Genomic DNA, 21,769 nt, shown 5'->3' on the forward strand with positions numbered 1-21,769 from the left:
TTGGCTCAGATCCACATTCCTAGGGGGGGGTGAGTTCTTAGCATTCTTGAGGGAGGGGGGAGCAGGAGAGAGCAGAAAGCAAAGAGCTGCGTGTCTCTGGCAAAACAGACACTAGTAATCTTTTGACAGAGAAGTCAGTGCAGCATTTCTGTAAGTGCTTATGGCTGTATTTACATAGACCTTCCTGATAAAGCTTACTTAGTTTTTACATTTTCTTCTCCTTTAAGCAACAAAATAACACTTATGGGATATATAGTCAGTTTGTCCGACAACCCAGGGCAACCAGAAAATGTTTTTTTCCATTTTCCTAACTACTAAATCAGGTAAAAGCTAACTGTTGGAATAGTGGGTTTGGTTAAAACCCTGCCCTTTACTACATAACCTTGTCTTATCTTAGTTTACTTATGTAAGCAGTGCAACACCTGCAATTTCCTCCAAGAATTTTCTGACTTAATTATTGTCATTTCAGCAGTCACTGGTTTTGTTTTATATGAGTACTTTTATTAATGTTTTACTCCTCCTTATATGTCATATAATTTTCTGCCAATCAGATTTCAGCTATATAGCTAGTCAAAAAATACATTTGTTTTTCTGTGTTAGCTCTTGAAATGCCTTTTTGCTTACACTGCGTCAATTAGATGTCACTACTTTACATGTACAAATCTACTGCAGCTGTATACTGATACAGAGGAGATAGAATAATACAAAAATAGCTTAGAATCAGATATGTACCTTGTTTTATTTACTGTGCTCTATTTTAGAAGGGTATTTTGGTTTATTTAGGGAGATCAAACAAAACTAGAAAGGGAAGTTTGAGAACAAACTTCATGTTGGGTTGAAAAACATGAAGTCACTGAATGGGCTCCGCCCACTTTCTCTAACCTTGGACCACAGTTATATTGTAAAAAACCACTGTGCAAAGTTTGGGGACCCTGGTTTTAATAGTGTCTGAATGGCAGCAACTTAAATTAGATTGGTGGTTGGTGGCTCCACCACCTTTTTCTAACCTGGAACTGCAGTTACCCAGTGACTAACTCTGCAAAGTTTAGGGACCCTAGGATTAATATTTTAAGAACGGCAGCAGTTTAAACTTAAACCAATAAAAGTCAATAGGTGAATTGTGATTGGTGGTTGGTGAGTGTGCCCCCTTTTTCTAACCTTGAGTCGAAGTCACCCAGTGACAAACAGTGGGCACCCTGGCATAAATAGTGTGAGAATGACAGCATTTTAAATTTAAACCAATAAAATTCAATTGATGATCTGATTGGCTGTTAGTGGCCCAACCCACTTTTCCTATTTTTGAACTGCAGTGCCCCAGTGACCAACTTTTGCAAATTTTGGGGACTCAGGCATAAAAATTGTGACACTGACAGCATTTTACACTTTACCATTGAAAGTATAAAGGTAAAATGTTATTGGCTGTTGGTGGCTCCACCCACTTTTTTCTAACTTTGAACTGCAAATACCCAGTGACTAACTCTGGAAAGTTTAACAACCCTGGAATTAATATTTAAATCATGGCATTAAATTTAAAGGGTGGAAATGGATTGGCTGTTGGTGGCTTCGCCCACTTGTTCTAACCCTGAATATGTAGTCAGACAGTGACTGATTGTGCAAAGTTTGGGAACCTTGACATAAATAGTGTGAGAAAGGCAGCATTTTAAATTTAAACCAAAAAATTTCATTAGGTGAAGTCTGATTGGCTGTTGATGACTCTACCAACTTTTTAAAACTTAAAAATGCAGTCCCCTAGGACCCTGGTGCTAATACTGTGAGAATGGCAGCAGGTTGAATTTCCCCATTGAAAATCAATAGTTAAAATCTGATTGGCTGTTGGTGGCCCCACCCACTTTTTCTAACTCTGAACCACAGTTACCAGGTGACTAGCTCTGCAAAGTTTGGGGACCTTAGTATTAATATTTAAAGAATGGCAGCAGTTTAAACATATGAAGTCTATAGGTGAAATCTAATTGGCTGTTGATGGCCTTGCCCACTTTTCTAAATTTGGAACATAGTCACCCAGTGACAAACTGTGCAAAGTTTGGGGACCCTGACATTAAACATGTGAAAATGGCAGCAGTTAACATTTCCCCACCGAAAACAATGAATAAAATGTGATTGGCTTTTGGTGGCCCCGCCCACATTTTCTAACCTTGAGTAAGAAGTCACCCAGTGACTGACTGTGCAAAGTTTGGGAACTCTGGCATCAAACCAATAAAATTCAATAGGTGAAATCTGATTGGCTGTTGGTGGCTCTGCCTAGTTTTTCAAAACTAAAACTGCAGTCCCCTAGTGACCAACTGTGAAAAATTTGGGGACCCCAGGGTTAATTCTGTGAGAATGGCAGCAGGTTGAATTTCCCCATTGAAAGTCAATAGGTAAACTCTGATTGGCTGTTGGTGGCACGGTCCACTTTTTTTTACCTTGAACCACAGTTACCTGGTGCCTAACCCTGCAAAGTTTGGGGACCCCGGTGTTATTACTATGAGAATGGCAGCAGGTTGGATTTCCACCAAGTCAATAGGTAAAATCTGATTTTACAGCTCCGCCCACTTTTGGGCATCCAACAATCATCATATTTTCATTTAGGCTGACCCCATGACTATGTGATTCAAGTTTGGGGAGTGTAGCCTCAAAGCTGTAAGTGCGGCAGCAGTTTCAATTTCCCCATTAAAGTCAATGGGTAAAATTTGATTGACCCTCCCACTTTGGGGTCATCCAACAAATGTTGCTGTTTCATTCGGGGTGACCCCATTATTATGTTATTCCAGTTTGGGGGGTGTCGCTTCAAAGCTGTAAGAGTGGCAGCAGTTTGAAAATCTTCCCTGTCAAAGGAAAAATTGGGGGGTGTTGTACCCCTAAAACTGTAGGATGAGTAGCGTTTAGAAAATGGGGGGCAAAGTCGAAGAACAGTATGTTGGGGTTTTCAACGCAACATAACAACACAAAGACCCATTTTTGGGTTTTGACCCATAAGCTAAGAATCCCTGCTGGATACCCACATAGACAGCCTATGTGGGTTTGTCTTCAAAATTGTGAATGCGCGTTCACACACACACACACACTGTTGTATGTAGCCTTAGAGATTATTCATATAACCACAACCATGCCAAGACCACTGTGGAACAAACTCTAAACTTGGATAATCACACACATCACATAAGCACACACATCTCATGGGGGCTCCTGTGTGTGCCACTCTAAGTTTGTATTTTTTTGTTATATATTGCAGCAAAAAGCCACTGTAGTTTATCATTGAGCTTTTTTTAGAAGGTGCCATGCATATATGTCTGTGTTCTAAAAAAAATTACACCCTGCATTTGACATGAATTTGTGTAAAGCTATTTCTACCAGAATTAAAAAATATCATATGTTGTTTGTTTCACCCGTAAACCCAACATCTAGCACAAATACTGTAAATATGTAATGTTATATTAGTAATATTTAAATGACTGCATGCCCTGTTTAATTAATTGCCAGGCCAAGGACAGGTGGCATTACAGGAATTTGCCTGGGCAGTTTGCTGGTAGGACCTGTTGATACTGTTGTTGCACAATAGTTCCACAAGTGCTGTAGAACTACAAGGTTATCATAACAAATTTACTCTACCTTGCTCAAAAATAACACAACAGCTGAAGCTGGGATATGGATTTTGTGCCCAGAACGATATTCCTAATTACCTGAGTATAAGCTTCTGCATAATGCGGCAGGGCACGACTGGGGCCCCAGTCCAACCCTGTCTTTTTCATACCTGCACCTATTAGAAACATGAATGTAAAGATATATAATGTAATCCATTTTTAATCATAACTGCACCCACTATGTGTGACTAAAATGCTCAGTGCAGGTAGTTTATAGTAGCTCTTGAGTTTGCAGCTTCAGACACACTGCAATTGTAATATTATACACTCAACAATATACAATTCTGTGAATTATGTAAAAATAGCGCTATTTTATAATACAAAAGTTAATACTGTACAAAAATGGCAATAGAATTGAATTAACAATATTGTTAGGCATATTCATCCATCATCAACATACAATTTAAAATGCATTTTATTGATATTAACATTGTTGGTGCCTTTAAATAGGAACCATAAAGCAGGAAACACTGTCATGTACTGTAAGAGGTCTTTTATCTTTTAGATTTCAGACAGATGATTCTTATTGCATCAGAATGAAGGGTAACTTTGGGTCAGGACACTGGGTTGAGACACGGAGCTCCTAATGAGAGAAACTTGGTTTTATTCCAGTGGATCAGTACCTTTTTAAAGCCATATTAATGTAATCATATCTGCCTAAGCTTTGGACAGAATATATTACTTAGTAAGGCATTCTAAATATTATGTATGTATGTTGCTTTCAAACTAGTGTTGCTTTTTAAAACAAGGAATGTAATAATATGCAATAATGTATAGAGTGGTCTGTAGTTGCCATTGGTATAATTACCAAAACAAGGTGCAGCCTATACTTGAAGGATATGATGTTTGTGTCATGTATGGCAAACCCAAACCCCAGGGAGACTGGATTCTAGTCTAGGCATGCTCTTCTGCCTGATAACAGCCACCTTTGGCATCAGACCTAGCTCTCAGCTACGTGGGTGCCTGCAGGTCTTACCTCACAAGAATCCAGAAACTCCCACAGGGACAAGCGTAGGACTTCCCTACTGGAGGGAAGGAATCAGTAAGGACAGAACTAGACTGACCCAGAACCTTAGCAGTTTGCTTATATAGAGCATAGACTGCATAATGGACTGCATAGTAACCTGCAGGTCATTAGCTTCACATGCAGTACGTTACAGGTTGCTACTTGTGATGAGCGAAATTTGCTTTACTGAAAAATTTGAGAAACTGCTGAAAAATTCACAAAATGGTGAAAAATTTGTGAACTGCAGCTACCCCGTGACTTTCTATGCAACTGCAAGTTTTTTTTTTGCATACACAGCTTTTTTTCTCAATGGCGAAATGTGGAATTTCATCCTAGCGAAAAATTTCCCTCATCACTGCTTACTGTACTTACAAATTTAGGATGAATAGAAGAGCAGTAAGTAGGGAGTTACTCATGACTGGGTATCCAAGGCTGTTGACTGTTGGAGGTACTGGGAACTGCAAATGGCTAAAACACTGGACATCCCTAATTTGACTAAATATTGTATGGGGCAAGGAATATCATATACATTGTGAAAACAGTGAACTTCTGGAAATCACTTGTTGTCCCCAGTTCAATATTTGATAGACCAGACCCATAAATTCTGCTCTGTGTCAAATGCACTGTAGCAGTTAACTGTACTGCTGTTAAAATCTGTATGGATTGTTAGTTCTGTATCAAGGTTAATGTATAGCCAAGTTCTACTGCAATTACAGTATAATGATACAGTTACTGCCAATTTAGCAAATAACTTTAGCTAAAAGCAGAAAAAAAAGTTTTTTTAAGGAGCACCGCCTCCTTCTGGTGCAACAATACAACACATGAACAAAACATAACCTGATTAAATAATGTAGGTGAACATGATTTCTGTTAAACCACAAAGATAGATGCACTTCTTCCAAACAAACAGCTAATGGACCAGTAACACCAAAAGTGTCATTTTTTTATGATTAATGCTTGTGGTATTTATTAACAATACGCAGGACAATTTGCAAGGAGCAAAAAATTGGAGCAAATTGCTATGTTTTTTGTACTTTTTACCCTGCCCCACGGTTTTGTTGCTGAAGACTTTGCATTCACAGAATGGAGCCCAAGAAGCTTAGCCTATCTATGAATACAGCACAGACTGCGTATGACAGTGCTGTATTAATAAGGGACAGATAGTCTGGGCACATATCCTTTTAGCCCCCCTTAAATAGCATAGGCTTTAGTCTGCTGTTTTGCCATATTCTACTAGACAGTATGATTTATTTGATAAATGATGTATTTATTTGACCTTTTCAGATGTTACCTGGGCACTTTTGGAAGTCCATGTTGAGAAGACGACTATAATTGCTGTGGAAGGAAAAACCGTTGTTTTACCAGTTTGGTATTCAAGTAGTTCTCATCAGAATCCATATATCACTTGGCATTTTGTAAGGGCACCCTCAAAGGAGATTCAGGTAGGCTTTGTCATCTTCTACATATTTTGTGTGGTATTGTGATGTAAGTGGTGAAACTTTTACACAAAGAATGCACCAGTCTGGGGGAAAAAGTCTGTCACTGTCAAGGCATCTATGGGCATCAAGGCATCCACAGTGAGACTTAAGGTGGCCATACATGGGCACATTTAAGCTGCTGATTCAGGCCCTTCAAACCAATTTGGCAGTTTATCTGCCTGTGTATGGGGCTCTCTGATGGGCCTGCCTGAACTGTTCTGGCCAAAAATCAGGCAGATGTCAATCAAAAAGGTTTGATTCTCCATTTGGATTGAGGATTGCTTTAGCTCATCAATGTTTTTCTTGGTCCATTGTCTCCTATTACTTTCCCCAGGGCAGAAGAGGCACCTGCCTAGGGCGCAACAGTGAAGGGGTGCTAAGCAGGTTCCTCTGTTGCCAACCCTAGCCTGGGATCTCTTACCCCCCACATTTCATTTGCCGGCGCTCCCTCCCTGCACAGCATGTGCGCGCAGAGCTCCCTCCACTACGTCGCTGTGTGGGGTCGGGTGGTGTTGGGGCAGGGGGAAGCCTAGGGCGCCTGCCCGACTTGGCCTGCCTCTGCCTGTCCCCAGGGCTAAATAATCAGATTATCCCAATATTGCCCACTTTAGGTTGACATATCAGGGGAAAGATCCTTTAGCCCAGAGGCCAAATGATTAGATTAGCACAAAATTGCCCACCTAAAGTGAGGATATCAGGGGGAAGATCTGCTTGTTTAATGACCTCACCAAAGGAGCGGATCTTATAGTGTATAGCCAGCTTTACTCTAATTGGTTGCTGTCTTATTTTTTATATTATTTCCATTTCATAAGGTGAATTAATTGAGCTTGACTGAATGATGTTATGATTGTACCTAAAATCCAAACAGATATATTGCATGTTATTAAAGAGATGAATACTATGATTGCACATTATTTGGTTAGTGTGCAATTCCACCTCTAGGGACCACCCCATAGAAGTACGGTTTTCCCCTGCCTTCTCTTATGTGACCAGCTCCACAGTGCACAATGTTTTTCCAGCCCTTACTAGCAGTTTGATAGATGCCCATTAACCTACTACTCACTGATATCCCTAACTGGTACACAATTGCCTTGGGGTTCTGTCAAACACTAAACTTCTTGATGCAGCAACTGCTGCCCTTGCTTGCCAGCCTAGCTTTCTTTTACTTGTGAGTAAATCTCTGACTAGTAGAGGATAAACCTGCCCCAAGCTAGCCTAACTAAGAATAGACTGCTCCATGTGAGTATAGACTGAGGAAAGGCCTGCTACAAGGGTCTGTGGACGTTAGTGCCAGGTCAGATTCTGCTATAGTTAGTGTAGGAGTGAAAGATAAGTTCAAGAGAAGTTAGTGAGCAACCGAGAGCTCCACCAAGAAGATTAGTGAGGATTAGTACCCTGCAGTGTCAATGTTTCCATTATAGGGACCCAAGCATTTAGGCTCAGGAAAGATAGATTACTGGAGTAATACACCTCTGTGGGCTCCGATTAGTGATGGAACAGCTACGTGGGTCATTTTATAAAAATCATATATGCAAAGACCTTCAGACACCTGCTGTTACATTCTGCATTATCCATTGAGCATACACCACCAAAGGAGATTGTATGAGATTTTAAATAAATTGTTCCTCTGTTTTTAAGAACCACTGGCCCCCAAAGTTATTGAAAATGCTGTGTGCAAGCATCTGCACCCTTCCTCCATATTAAACGAGGGGCCACCTGACCATAAAGAGTCTCATATAATACGTGTCTGCAGGGCATTGCTGGGAGTTAGACCTCCTCCCTGGGCCTGGATCATAGCAGTACAGAGTAGAGAATATTGCGGGGTGCCCCCCCCCCCTCCCATACACCTGTTACATGAGTTTTTCTTCAATACATTTTTGCTTCTGTTTAGGAATGACTGGGAACCATGATTATGTGATAGTGTCTGTGTTGAGAATACTTCTTTGAGGGCCCAGCTAAGGAGAAGCTGGAGAAAGTATCAAGCAGCGCAATAATACTTTTTAATGAATCCCCCTCTGCTGCTGCATTGGTGAGCAGAGAGATTTGGTGTGTTGATTTAGAGAAGGGCTAAAGGCAGGCAGAAGAGGTATGTGCCCAGGCCTTAGTTCTGACCTTGCTCTTATGCTTTATTTACTGGTAGATCCTTTCAGGGGCATCCATTCAGAAAGGAGGTTAAATCATTGAGAGATGTGAAGTTGTGGTTTTCTCCCCCTCTCCTCCCTATTTAACTGTAATACTTGGATTTGCACATCAGTTCAATAACCTTTTATCAACTGTTTGAGAACCATTAGCATCCCACACTGTGTACTAGATATCATCCTCATGACATGTAAATCATGACACCCAGAATAAGCAATGTAGTGTTTGGCAACAAAAATATTGTTACATAAATATATGTGCAAATTTCATTTTTTCTTTTGCAACCACATTTTGAAGCTATGAATAAAAAAAAAAAGATGGACAGCGCCACCTTGTGCTAGTTTAGTTCTCTTTCAGTGACCTATTCTCAATTACCATTTCTGTCAAGCCATGAGCCAGAAATCTTGACTTAATTGAACATATTTGCCTTTTTTTTAAAAGCCAGTTTGCCTCTAATTCATATATATTTTTCTTTTAGATAATAAAATATTTGCAAGTCACCAGCGTTGACGACACACAGTTCAAGAATCGTGTGAAGTTTGCTGAACCAATGCCATCAAAAAATATCTCCATTATAATTAACAACACTCAGGAAATAGATTCTGGTATATATAAATGTTTAGTCAATGTGGCTGATGACACCAGCGTTGGAGGAGGAAACAGCGGAGAAATAAATGTTACAGTTATAGGTATGTGTACATAACATGCATTTAATATAATAGGCATAACCATAAATGAATTGCCATTTCAAATGATTATTTTATGCTTAAATTGATTAACAAACCACATAGATAATCACATTGCAGATACAAGGTGTCAGTCATGAGAATGCCAGTTTTTCCTATACAAATATAGACAAGAAAGCAATGGCTCATGTATAATATGCTATATTGCCCTATTAGTAGAATCAGAAAATAATTTTAAAAAAAAAGGCCAATAGGTATATTTTGTACAATGTGTTTCTAGCTTTCAGTTTTTTTTGCTATTGGAGAAAACATTTATGGCTGCACCAAATCCTTCACATGTTGCAAGATTTAGACAAATCTCATGTGTTCGGCCAAACTAAATCTGAACCTTTAGGGCCTATTTATCACTGCTTAACCTGAATTATAAAATGAGGACAATATAAGAAGTGATGTAAAATTAATGCCATATTTATAAAGGTGTGTATTTTCTTTTATGCTGCTTTAGGCCCCACATAATCACATAAAAAAGGCATACAAATGGAGTTAAAAAGCAGCAGTGGGTGAATGCATTTTAATACAGTATTTTCAAGCATATTTTGTTTTGTAGTTCAGAATTGTATGTGATTGCCAAAAATCAATGCACAGCTTGATAAACATGTTTTCTTTTATGAGGTGATGCCTGCAGTCAGACAGAGATGTGTGGTGTATTTGTTTACCTTTTGCATATTCAGCATGATAAATAGGCCCCTAAATGTCTTGTTAAACTTAAGCAGTGGGCACCTGAAAACAAGACATTTTGTTAAAAGTTTATTCCATGATGTTGATTGTGTACGCAAACCTGCAAACACATTTAAAATCATGCCCTTTAGTTTCTCTTGCCATCTGCTGGACATATAGTGGTACTGCCAGCCTACATATAGTTCAGGGATTTCTTTACTGATGGCTCTAGTCTAGAGCACCAAATGTAATTTTATTTTGTTTGAAAAAAAAAAAGGTTTTAGCAGTTCCCCACAAAATGGTAACCTCTATCTCAGGGTGGTACAGTGAAAGTTTTGCTGCTGCAATACTCAATGCCATTCAGAAATTAGAGCTACAGAACAATCAAGCATCCCTTGTATCCAATCAAACATACTGTAACCTTTAATTTTGTTTGAAATATTTAATTATAATAAACCAAATTAATATTTATCATTGTTTATACTGTAACCTATAAGGATTTAAAAAAATGTATTTGCCAAACCTATGGGTATTTTTCCCCTGTGCATTTAATAAATATAGATAGATAACAGAACTGCAAAACTGGACCCATATTCCTAGGTGATTGGTCTAGACTAGATCCCAGATAAAAAATTCCAGTAACCTTATTAACTGTTTGAAACTGAACCTGATGAACTATAATTTCATATTATATTTAAAGCCTGATGTATGACATGATAATTTAAACAAGGTTTGCATGGAATAAAGTGAGTGCAAACAGTAATCAGGGCTTTCATCCCCCTTGGTGCTGAGCAAAATTATTTCTCGGCAGTAGGGAGTATCTGAAATGTAAGCTATACACAGGGAACCCTGCCATAGGAGGTGTTACAGGCTCCATACTTGGCATTCTGTCATTTCTGTTGCCATTTGCTAAATCCGTACAACCATCAGGAACAGGTGCAGGCTTTACTAGTGAAAGGTGTATGACAACAGGGATTTCCTGGGGGTGGTGATTAGGACAAGCAGAATGGGCCTGAGAATATAGGTTAATAATAAATACAAAGCTGTTCCTTCTCTCACTTCTTTGGATTCATTGTGGGAATGAGACCACGAGTGACTAGTTGGAGCAGACATGATAGATGAGAAACCTCCAACAACATGAAAGCTGTGAGGAGGAATGTTAGAAGCAATTAGTTAGCCACTTAGAAGTAGGACAGAAGGCATTTTGGCCAGGTAAACACACAAAGACAACAATGCAAAATATTGCGTTATTTAAAATATGAAATATGTTTAGCCCTGGATGAGCCTGATTTGCTGTTGTGGGTATATACACAATACCATGTTTATCACATTATACATAATGCATGTGTGGGCAAGGTTTGTGGGGGTGAGAAAGTTTGATTACTGGAAAAATAATTGCATTGTTCCAGTTCTGTTCTGCACATAGTGCTGGGGAGTCTGGCAGGAAGGGTTCAGGAGGCAGTGAATTGGAGGAGGGGTTGATGGCAAATAGGGGTGGCAGTGTGGGGGGTGGGCGAAGTTTGAGTTGGGTGGCCTTGGACATTCATATCTCTCGGACCTGGCTCTGCCAAGACTTATTACTAGTGTGTCATGGTGTAAGGACGATTCCTTCCTAAGTAACTAGCTAGAAACCTAACCTTCTGCACCGTCAGTGTTAAATCGGAAAAGACTTATTAAAAAGCAACAGCAACGTTTCTGTGTCAAGGGGTCCAATAAAAAACTCCTTGTCACAGGTTTTTAAACACCGATTTATTTTATATGATTCACAGATTAGACCATTGCTAATCCTATTTTGTATGATGTCTCAAGTGTTATAGTATGTATATCTTTATTTATAAAGCGCTACTTATGTACGCAGTGCTGTGCAGTATTATAGTGTTTTACAATCTTGGAAATAATGTCTCCACTAAATACTATTTAACACTGATTTTCTAAATTGTAATAGTAGATGATCAGATTGTCAGATGTAATTATTTTGCATGCGAAAGATTGGGAAATCCAAGTAAGTGTTTAATCCAATTAGGAAGTGTTACACAATAGCTTCTGTGGTGACATTTCTAAATAGCAGACTTAACATAATTAACGTCTATATATACTGGATAATGTACCCCCTACTGTATATATTAGAAACCACCTTGGAATTACATGACCACATAAAAGGCCACAGGCCAAGCACTTGTATACAGGTCATGTAACTCCAAGGCAGCTTCCAATATCTTTATAAAATTTAGTAGGGGGTACATTATTCATTATAATCTACAAGTTTTAGTTTATCACAAAAAAATCTTGGCTCCCAGCAACAGCACTATAATATTTCTCTTGCTTTAGGGCTCAAACTTCAAGCCTGTAACTGAACAAACTCTGGTAGCAATTTCTCCTTTTATCTCACCTCCACCCCCCTCTCTTTTAAAGATAAATGTTTCTTAGTCTGACCAGAACTATGTGCTGACATAGGAACACACCATGATGGACAAACTGTAGATTATAACTATATATACTGTGTGTTAGGTTGCCCAGTAGATAATTTATATATCCAAGATTTGCAATAAAATATTTAAAGTTTAAAATGGGTAACCTGATTGTCTCTTTTATTTATAAAATGTAAACTGTATTCACTGAATATGGCTTATTGGAGAGAGAAGATTTTACTGATTTATTGGATAAAAAAAAAACAGTATTCACACACTGTTACTTAAAATACAAACTGTTGTTTTCAAGCATTTTATCATGTAATCACAGTGTGGTCCATTAAAATACCTCCTAAATGTGGAAAGAATGCCACATCTGTATTAGTGTCGGGTACACTGGTGGTGGCATTGAAAAATACTGTACCTTCCTCTTATTCACTCAGACTTTTATGTGAATGATTTTAAATGGAGGTCTAATCTCACCTTACTAAACCCAGCGGTAGTCTAATTATACAGCCTAGCATGCTCAGAGTACTTAAGAGTGAATTTCAATGTAAGATTTTTAATGAGCTCAATGACAATAAATAAAAGAATATGTATTTTTTCTACAGTTCCTCCCTCCATTCCTAAATGTCAAATACAAGGAACGCCTTATACTGGGTCTAATGTGACACTGACCTGCAAGTCTTCTGCTGGCAAGCCAGAACCAGGTTACTCATGGATTCGATCAGCACCAACCACACAGATATTTTTTGCTCCCACTCAGGGTAAGATACAGTACATGTAATAATAATAAAGTGACATCTGTTTTTTTTCATCTGGACAATTCACTTGTTATTTTAAGTAACAGTAAAAGAAGATATAAAAGGGGTCCTGTCACACACAAATAAAAAGCTGTATAATAAATTTTCTTTTGCAAATTTATCATATTCATTAAAACATCCATTTTTGTTATTCTGTAACTGTATTTCAAAATCTGACCTGTCAATCATGTATTTGCTGCCCATCCTAGATGTTACTGCACTCCTCACATTCCCCCTCCTCACATCCACCCTCACGGTCTGTAATTTTGTAACCTGGGCATGGGCATGGCCCACAAAATGGCACTTGCCTGCACTTGCCTGCACTTGCCTGCATGCTGTGATTTTGAATCCCAAGGCTGAAGGAACCAAGATTTAAGTATTTGATGTAGTGTAAGTAACATTATTCTGCTTAATGTACATGATAGAAAAGGATTTGGAATTATATCTTTGGGTGACAGGTCCCCTTTAGGCAATGCTTTGTGGTCAGACTTAAAAGGGCATAGAAGCAATTTTTATTTAGGATTGTAGTTGCATCACATAATATAAACTGAAGTATATGTGTGATTTACAGTTTCTCTTTATTAGTAATTTATTAGTAAATTATGTAAACTTGGCCTGTACAATAATGTGTTAGTAGTTCTGTGAGGTTCTGGCAAGATCAAAAAAGGTAGAAGATATGTATCATTTAACACTCCTGTGCTTTAAAGGAAAAATGTAATTTTTAAATTTTGGTGTTTCAATCACTACTTAGTAAGGTAGTAGCAAATGATGCATACAGCATGCTGTAAAATGGGACTATGTCAGGACCCAAAGGAACTTGATAGGAAATGGGTTTATCTATCACATTCTGAGATTCTAATCTCACAGCTATTCTGGACAAAACTACCAAGACACAATTACAAAATAGAAAATTAAGTTTAATTACATAGTGACAATGTGCGAAGATCAGGAATCAGGCCATATTTATCTAATACAAAACTAAAGCAATTTTATAGAAAAGCAGGGACCATTGTAGGTCCAAAATATTGCATCTCTAAACCCAAATTAATAAAGGAATGTTAAAGGTTAGTATGCCTATATAGTACTGGCAGTTGGATTTATGGCACACAAACGTGCCTTTATCTATAGTAGGTTGCCATTAATCACTTGACTGGTTAAGGGAAGGAAAATGTATCTAATAATACTTTCTCTTTTTTTTGATAGCTTATGAATGAATTGGGTTGCAAGAGTTAGTAACCAGACAATATTTTGTATGGCAGACTGAAAGATTATACTGAGAGGGCCTGAATGGAAAAAAGTAGAAATGACATTTGTAGCATTAATAAATACTTCTGCGTTGTGGTTACTAAAACCACAGACCCTGTGCCTCATATCATGCTAAATTTCAGGCCAAACAGAAATACAAATAATTATAAAAAACATAATAACTAAATACAAATATTGACAGGGAACAATTGTATACAGGAAGATTCCACCTTACTCTTTCTTTAAAGGCACAATATACACCACAGAACTAATTAATCATGTATCAATGCATCTAGTCGGTCAAAACAATTGCAAAAAAGGCAAATTGTCTTCTAAAGGATTGAATAATGAAAGAATATGCCTCTAACTTAGGTGTCATAGGTCTTCTTATTTTGGGAAGTAGCATAGGATCTCTATGCCCTAAGACATAAGGGCTCATTGAAAAGTGCAAAAATGCAAGTTCAATTCACAAAGGTACTTGCCCCTATAAGTTTGTAGCTGGTGCTAATTTTCTGCTTCTGCATGCTTTTACCAGTTGCAAGCAGTTACAGTTATATTTTACACAAGGTGCAAAGTATAGAGCACAAGGATGCAAGGGAACCCAGGAATTATGGCACAATTATAAATGTATGGTTAATGTAAATCTATATAAAATTCCAACTAAACTATATTAGGGTTCTACCTATTCTATCTATAGTTTGTGAAAATTAAAAGGATAAAGAACAGGAACTCTCATAAATAGAGACTTTTATATAAGAGGATTTGTGTAATACATTTTCTTTTCAATTTTGTTTCAGATGTTGCAAAGGGAACACTAAGCCTAATAAATCTTACAAGTGATTCATCAGGGACCTATGTCTGCACATCTAAAAATATAGCCGGGAGTTCATCGTGCAACATAACTCTGGAAGTGACATCATGTAAGTACACTCCATTAAATGACTGCATTGGCTCTGTGTGGGACAATACTGAATAATAATTAAAATGTGGAGAGCTGATCCACCTTATTTGCCTCCAGTGCATCAAAAGGGATGCAATTGCCTTTGAGCTGTGCTGCAAATCAGTTGCATCTGGCATTTTCCAAGCAGAGTAGTGTCACTTCCAAAGCTTGCACTCAAAATGGCATTTGAATCCGATTTACTGGGTGTAATGTGAATGCAACCAACAGGTGAATGGTGGCGGTAGCTCCAGGGTTACCCAGTGTCAGTATGTGCATATGTACTATATGGGGGCCATGTACTAACAGTCAGATTTTTTAGTGTTAAAAGTTGCAGATACAAAAGTAGTGAATTTTTCGAGATTTACTGTGAGACAAAACAGCTAAAAATATGAATCCAACAATTCACCAGCTAAAACTTGTCGAGATCATGTAAAAACAGCAATCTGTTGGCAAATGTCCCTTCCCTGGGGGATTGTTCTTTGCTTCGGATTTTTGACATTGTTTTTTTTGTGCAATAATTTGAAAAAGTAGAGGTTTCGGTGTGACGATTCAAATAAGTCACAGTTTGACGACTTTTCTCTGACTATTTCCCGCACTTACTTTTTCAGTTTAGATTTTTTAGTAAATAATCAAATTTTTGAAAAGAAAAAAATGAGAAAAGAGTTTTAGGAAATCTGCCCCTATGCCCCTGCATTTGCAGGCACTTTTGTAAATGGCCAATACATTGTTCTTAAGGATGTTGACCTGTATTCATTTCTTTGTCTGCTAATGCTCTTTCATTTTCATTTTTTACAAATAACATGCAAATGCTCAATTGCAACACTGACAAATTGATACATGAAAGAAAGATATATTTATGAAAGCTAACATTAATGTGGGTTGTATTTTGCAGATTCCAGAACAGCTGTGATTGTTGGAGCTGTTTTAGGATCCATCTTTGGAATCTGCCTTTTGTTAGCATTATTGTTTGCGTTACTCTATTTTTTCAGAAGAAAGAAAAAAGAGTCACAAGATGAAATAGAGAATGAAATCAAGTAAGTATATTAACATATTTGCATTCTCTGTAGAATTTTATTCCATTTCTGATGGGATAAGAAAGAGGGGCAGGAAAAGCCATGTCCCCCATTTAGAAGTAGGTCCAATGTACCTGATGCCTTTTGTAATTTGCATGGGATTGTGTCTCATCTGAATAAATTAACCCTTTGGGTGGTGAAATGCAGGGTTCATCAAAGGCATGGAAATATTGTAAATAGCACTACCATTCCTTCCACATGACATAGAGGTACAAATAAGTCTACTCCAATAAAGATTAACTATATCTTAGTTGGTATTAAATACAATGCACTGTTTTATTATTACAGAGAATAAGGACATATTTTTAAACTTTATTATTAAAATGGAGTCCATGGGAGATGGTCTTCCCCTAATTTCAAGCTTTTTCGATGACGAGTTTCTGGATAAAACATCCCATACCTTTAGAACTTTAACTTAACTTTACAAATAGAAGATATTCATATCCTCAGGAAATTGTCAGTTAGTCTTCATTTATTTCACAAAAAATGATATATTAAAAGTTTACATGGAACAAACAGTGCTTTAACATATATATAGCAGTGTGTCTTCTTAAATGTAAATACATGTACAGAAACACCAGTTCATTATACTACTGGGTGTATAAAACATTATCTTAAGGCCTTGTTTTTTAACCTTGGGTCCCCAGATGTTTTTGGCTTCCAACTACCATCATGATTATATGTAAAAAAATGCTTGTAGTTGTAGTACAGTTGTAGGGGACACCAGAGCAGTGTCTTCAGAGGGCTAGTAAGGCTGAGAATTATGGATAGTGTGCTTTTTTTAAATGATAATTAGCTCTTTGTAATTAATAAATATTAATTCATATGTTAAGCTATATCCTCACATACAAAACCTTTTAATATAAGTCCAATATTGTAATTTTGTCAGTGTATTTAAGTATAAAATGGTTAAAATATATTAAAATGGTTATATCAGTAATTATTGATCTAATTTTTTCATTACAGAGAAGATGCTCAGGCTCCAAAGTCACTTTCTTGGGCAAAAGGCAATGAGTCCGACATAGTTTTCAAAAATGGAACATTGTCTTCAGTGAACACACACCGAGATCATAAACTATATCCATCAAAATCTCCTTCTGAAACTGCTTCAGTAATCACTGTGGCAGGAAGCAATATTGACCATAAGCCAAATTATCCAAATGAAAGAGGTGGGGTCAAAACCCCAACTCCAACACCCAGTTTATCAAGCCAGTCTTTACCTACATACATACCACCACAAAATGGCAACTATTTTCACCATCCCATTCCAGCAAACCGAAACACTGTCCATAAAACAAATGGAGTTGAAAAACCCATTCCAAGAAGAGAACTGAATTTCCCATCTGGAGTCACACCTTCAAACCTTGTGAGAATGGGAGCAGTACCAGTTATGGTGCCTGCACAAAGCCAAGCTGGGTCACTGGTGTGACCAAATCCTCTGCAATTTTATGATAAATTTGATCAAATGTTTACAGGTGTTATTACTCCTCAGGGTTTATTCAGGAAATATATAAAAGGTGTTGTTGATGCTAGCAACATTGCAATAGACAGAATCAACCTAAGAGTATAACCTGTGGTGTGTGCGTGGCTGCTTCCTAGGAAGAACTGCATCAGATTTTCTAGGAACAAACTGGATACCATACTTATGTTTTTCTGCTTTGTACATTTATACTATTTTTGCACAATATGAGCTCTAAATTTACAGCTGGAATATTTTTCTACATAGCCCAAATGAGTTAAAAGAGCTTTTGTCTATTTAGCATTTTTATCTTACAGTACAGTTTTTGCATCTATTTATTGAGTTATTTACTATGAAATGTGGTGCAAAGTGCAAGTGAATATTACAGATTATAAATGAATTGAGTGAACTGCAGATTTGACTAAATTGTAGTTGGTGGTATGACATGTGCCACAAACACACAGAGATCAAAACATGAAGACATTATGATTGAGATATATATATATATTTATATACACAGACATTGTACCTACCTAAACAGAAATACAAGGTAGTTAACTGCATAAGCACTGGGATGAGACATAAAGTAACTCCATTTAAACAATAAATATCTGCTACTGTGGCATAATTGTGAAACTGTGAGTGCCTGCCAGTCTTTCAAACAGCATAGGGCATAGGATAAATATTTTTTTTTATATGTATGTTGTAGCACTGAAATGTCTGCAACATTCATTATTTTGCAGTATATTTAAGAAAATATTTTATATGCAATTTATACAGAGTCTTCTTAGTTTTGATACCAATTTTACAGATGCATGTTAACAGATGGATACATTTAAGCAAAATAAGCAGAAATGGGTGCTATTAGCATAATGGCCTTGTGGGGACAGACACCTTCTGTTTTCATATCTTCATGCAGGTGCCAACTGTTCTGTGTTAAAAGCATTCGGGTGTGTTCTGCAAGCTGTCTTGAGGGATTCCCAACCTGCCATTTGCAGCTGATAGCAAATCAGCTTTTAGTATGATTGTTGGAGGATTCTGCATGGTATAGTTCAGTTGATAGTCGTAATAAGGTTCAAACTGTTTGTTAAAACCTTTAACATTCATATAACACATGATGGCAACACAGTATTTGGATAGAAACTAGAGACTATTTGTTTTTCAGGTTTAAGGCCTTGGATGCAAGTCTTAACTATCACTGTGCTTAGGCAGAAATAATCATTGATTAAAATCTCCCTATTTGCCTGCACGGCTTCCTATACAGATGGAGACAGTCAGACCCCCATTCAGAAATGCTCACTGTGGTCTTGTTTGAGCAGTGGGCCAACTGTCACCTCCAGCCTGCTCTGATTAAGCAAGTGTCAGTAATGTGTCTATCTGAAAACCATTCCAATTTCCATAATGGAGAATTAGAATGATGTAAAATTATAATATATGTATATATTAATGTTAATGAATTATTGAATTCAATTATTTCTATGATTTAACAGAGAAACTGTAGAAGAATCTGCATGGTTCCCTCTGTTGTTGCTAAAGGATAAAATCTTTCTTTGTACAGACCTTTGCTCAAAGATAGATATGCTTTATGCAAATATGATTAAATCCACTTTTTTATATCATACATACCAACAAATTGTACAGAATATGACACTGGTTTGTCTGAGTAGGACTAAGCTAGACACATCACTGACATCTTCATATTGTTCTCAGCATTATCCCAGCAGACAGCATGTTTTTTAACCTATTTTGGTGTAAAATAAATTCATATAACTTACTGATGTATGTATGTTTTTTCCTTACAAAGGAGGATATAATGTCAACAACAGAGTCAACATAGATTCTTTATATACTAAATTGCAAAGCTTTTATTGTAAACACTCAAATGCTTAATTTGACCTAAATGTAGTTTCTTGAAAAATACTAAATCTTGTATATGTCTTTAGTTTTACTGAGGTCACGTCAGTTAAACCATCTGCCATAATTCCCATCTCTTCTCCAATTTAAGGGCATATTTTTGAAAAGACAGCTTTCAGATTTATTTCTAGAATATTTCAATTCATTTATATGTTTTTGGTAAATTTTGTGGCAAATTGTCTTTTCACCCTATAAAAAATATTTCCTTGAAGCAGTAAATCCAAGCTGACCTTCAGAGAATTAATAGACTCTCATCTAAAATCTTGTTGTGTGGTGTTGGTAGCAGGGCAGTGGGGGAAATTTATTGCAGGGGGGAGGGGCTAGAAATGGGAGGGAGGGAACAGGTCCTGCCTTGGGTGTTATCAGCCCATAGCCTGCCACTGGCAGCAGCCTTTGTTAGTTTTTAACCTGCTCTCCAAATATGATTTCTCTGTAGAGAACTGAAATTGAGAGGAATTCTACACCAAAGACTTAAAATGTTACTGTATCTTCATTTATTTTATTAAGTATAAAAACAACTGCATATATTAAGCAGAAAGGTTGTAATAACAGTGTTTTGATTAACAGAACAATTATCCATTTCTTATGTATATTAATTATGTACAGTTTAATTTCTACTAATAATTTTTATTGGAGCACATACTGTAAATAAAAAGTGCTTGTGCAGAAATGTGCATAATGAGTTGTATTAACTTGCAGCTTTTAGCGAATACTAAGAACAAGGACCAACAGACTAATCATTTTCAAGTTAAGTGGCTTGCCATATTTATAACGTTATACGATCTGTATTTACAGATGACAAACACTGCAAAATGTCCATATGGTAACTCTATTCCATAACCACAGTACTTGCCCAGAGCACAGCAGGCTGCCTGACAAGCATTTTATGTTAAAATATGGATATCAGATTTGGTTAAATTGAACTAATGTTGAGAATTGTTTTAAACAGATGCACTGAAATTAATTTTTATATAATAAACATGATTTTTGCCTTCAGGGTTCTAACTTTATCATTTTCAACTTATTTATACAACAGAAATACCATTGCAAACTGTATCGTATAGCCTATTTTTTAAAAATATTTCACAGCTGATGTCTCCGAGAAAAAACATTGTCAGTATTAAACACAAATGTATCTATTTATTACAGCTTTTCATGTGTCTGGTGATAAAATATTGTACAAATGGATAAACTGTGACAAATTTTAAACAGAACAAAAAAAATAAAAATGTGTAATTTTGAATTCTTTTTTTTTTTTATCAGAGAACAAGCTGATTTATTCAGGGTGAAATAGAGCAAAGCTGATTTTCATCCCCTAGTTTTTTAGACAAATTCTGATATGTGGGGCAGCACAGTAACTAACCTTGCAACACTGGTTGGAATCAAGCCTACAATTCCAGAGCTCCATTTGCAATGACATTGTATGGCTATCCCATGCTAGTTTTTTTCCCATGCTCTAAAACATAGAGGCAAGTTGATTGGTTCCTGAATATATGTGTGAATATGATAGTGACCTTAGACTGTAAGCTTCACTGGGCAGGGACTAATATGAATCATACATCATCTCTTTAAAGCTGTACAGATTATATTCGTGCTATAATTATAAAGAGGATAATAAGCCTGCTCAAAAATGAGAACACTTATAAATTATAAAAAACAACATTTTCCCCTGCAAATGTTTTGCCAAGTTTTAATCTAAACCTTTTATAGAATGCTATAAAAAGCGAAATAGAGAAATTAATAAGTGGCATAAACGTAACACCTTTAATGGCTAACTATATGGGAATATTGTAAAACAAGCTCTCTGGACCCCGAGGTCCATTTTTTAGGCTGCTTTGCCTGAAATATATAGGAAAGAAAACCCATCATGTGCTGGATATTCACAATACAGCTTACACGTGTCTATCCATTTCATCCACCTTTGTCCAACAGAGTTAGGTTCCACATGGATTTAAAAAAAACAAAAAAAAACAGGATAATGTATCCATTACATAGGGCCATGTTACAGCACAAGTTGCTCGCTGTTAGTAAGAAGTATAAAAGGGAAAAAGATGCTGAAACTTCATCCTCATCTCCAGTTATAATGAATTCTCCCACACACCAAAAAAATTCATTTTAGAATGTATTTAACAGAATGGAAGGATCCTAGCTCATCAGAAGTGAAAAGCATAATCGTTCCAGTGATATGTGTTGCCCATTGCATCTTGTACCTTATGTACTAAAGGAGGCCCAACCAGTCCTCAAAATATCTAATAAAGTG

General features: G+C 36.9%; 1 protein-coding gene across 1 annotated transcript in view; it reads left to right on the plus strand.

Moving 5' to 3' along the window:
- The window catches only part of esam (endothelial cell adhesion molecule), a 69,820-nt gene extending 49,310 nt beyond the window's left edge, over window positions 1–20,510 (plus strand). The window contains 6 exon segments of the mRNA NM_001142053.1: window positions 5,932–6,089; window positions 8,743–8,953; window positions 12,687–12,842; window positions 14,921–15,043; window positions 15,956–16,097; window positions 17,103–20,510. Coding sequence (NP_001135525.1) covers window positions 5,932–6,089; window positions 8,743–8,953; window positions 12,687–12,842; window positions 14,921–15,043; window positions 15,956–16,097; window positions 17,103–17,565 — 1,253 coding nt within the window. The 3' untranslated portion in view covers window positions 17,566–20,510.
- The last annotated feature ends 1,259 nt before the right edge of the window (window positions 20,511–21,769 follow it).

Source organism: Xenopus tropicalis, chromosome 7 (assembly GCF_000004195.4).
Source record: "Xenopus tropicalis strain Nigerian chromosome 7, UCB_Xtro_10.0, whole genome shotgun sequence".
Lineage (NCBI taxonomy): Eukaryota > Metazoa > Chordata > Amphibia > Anura > Pipidae > Xenopus > Xenopus tropicalis.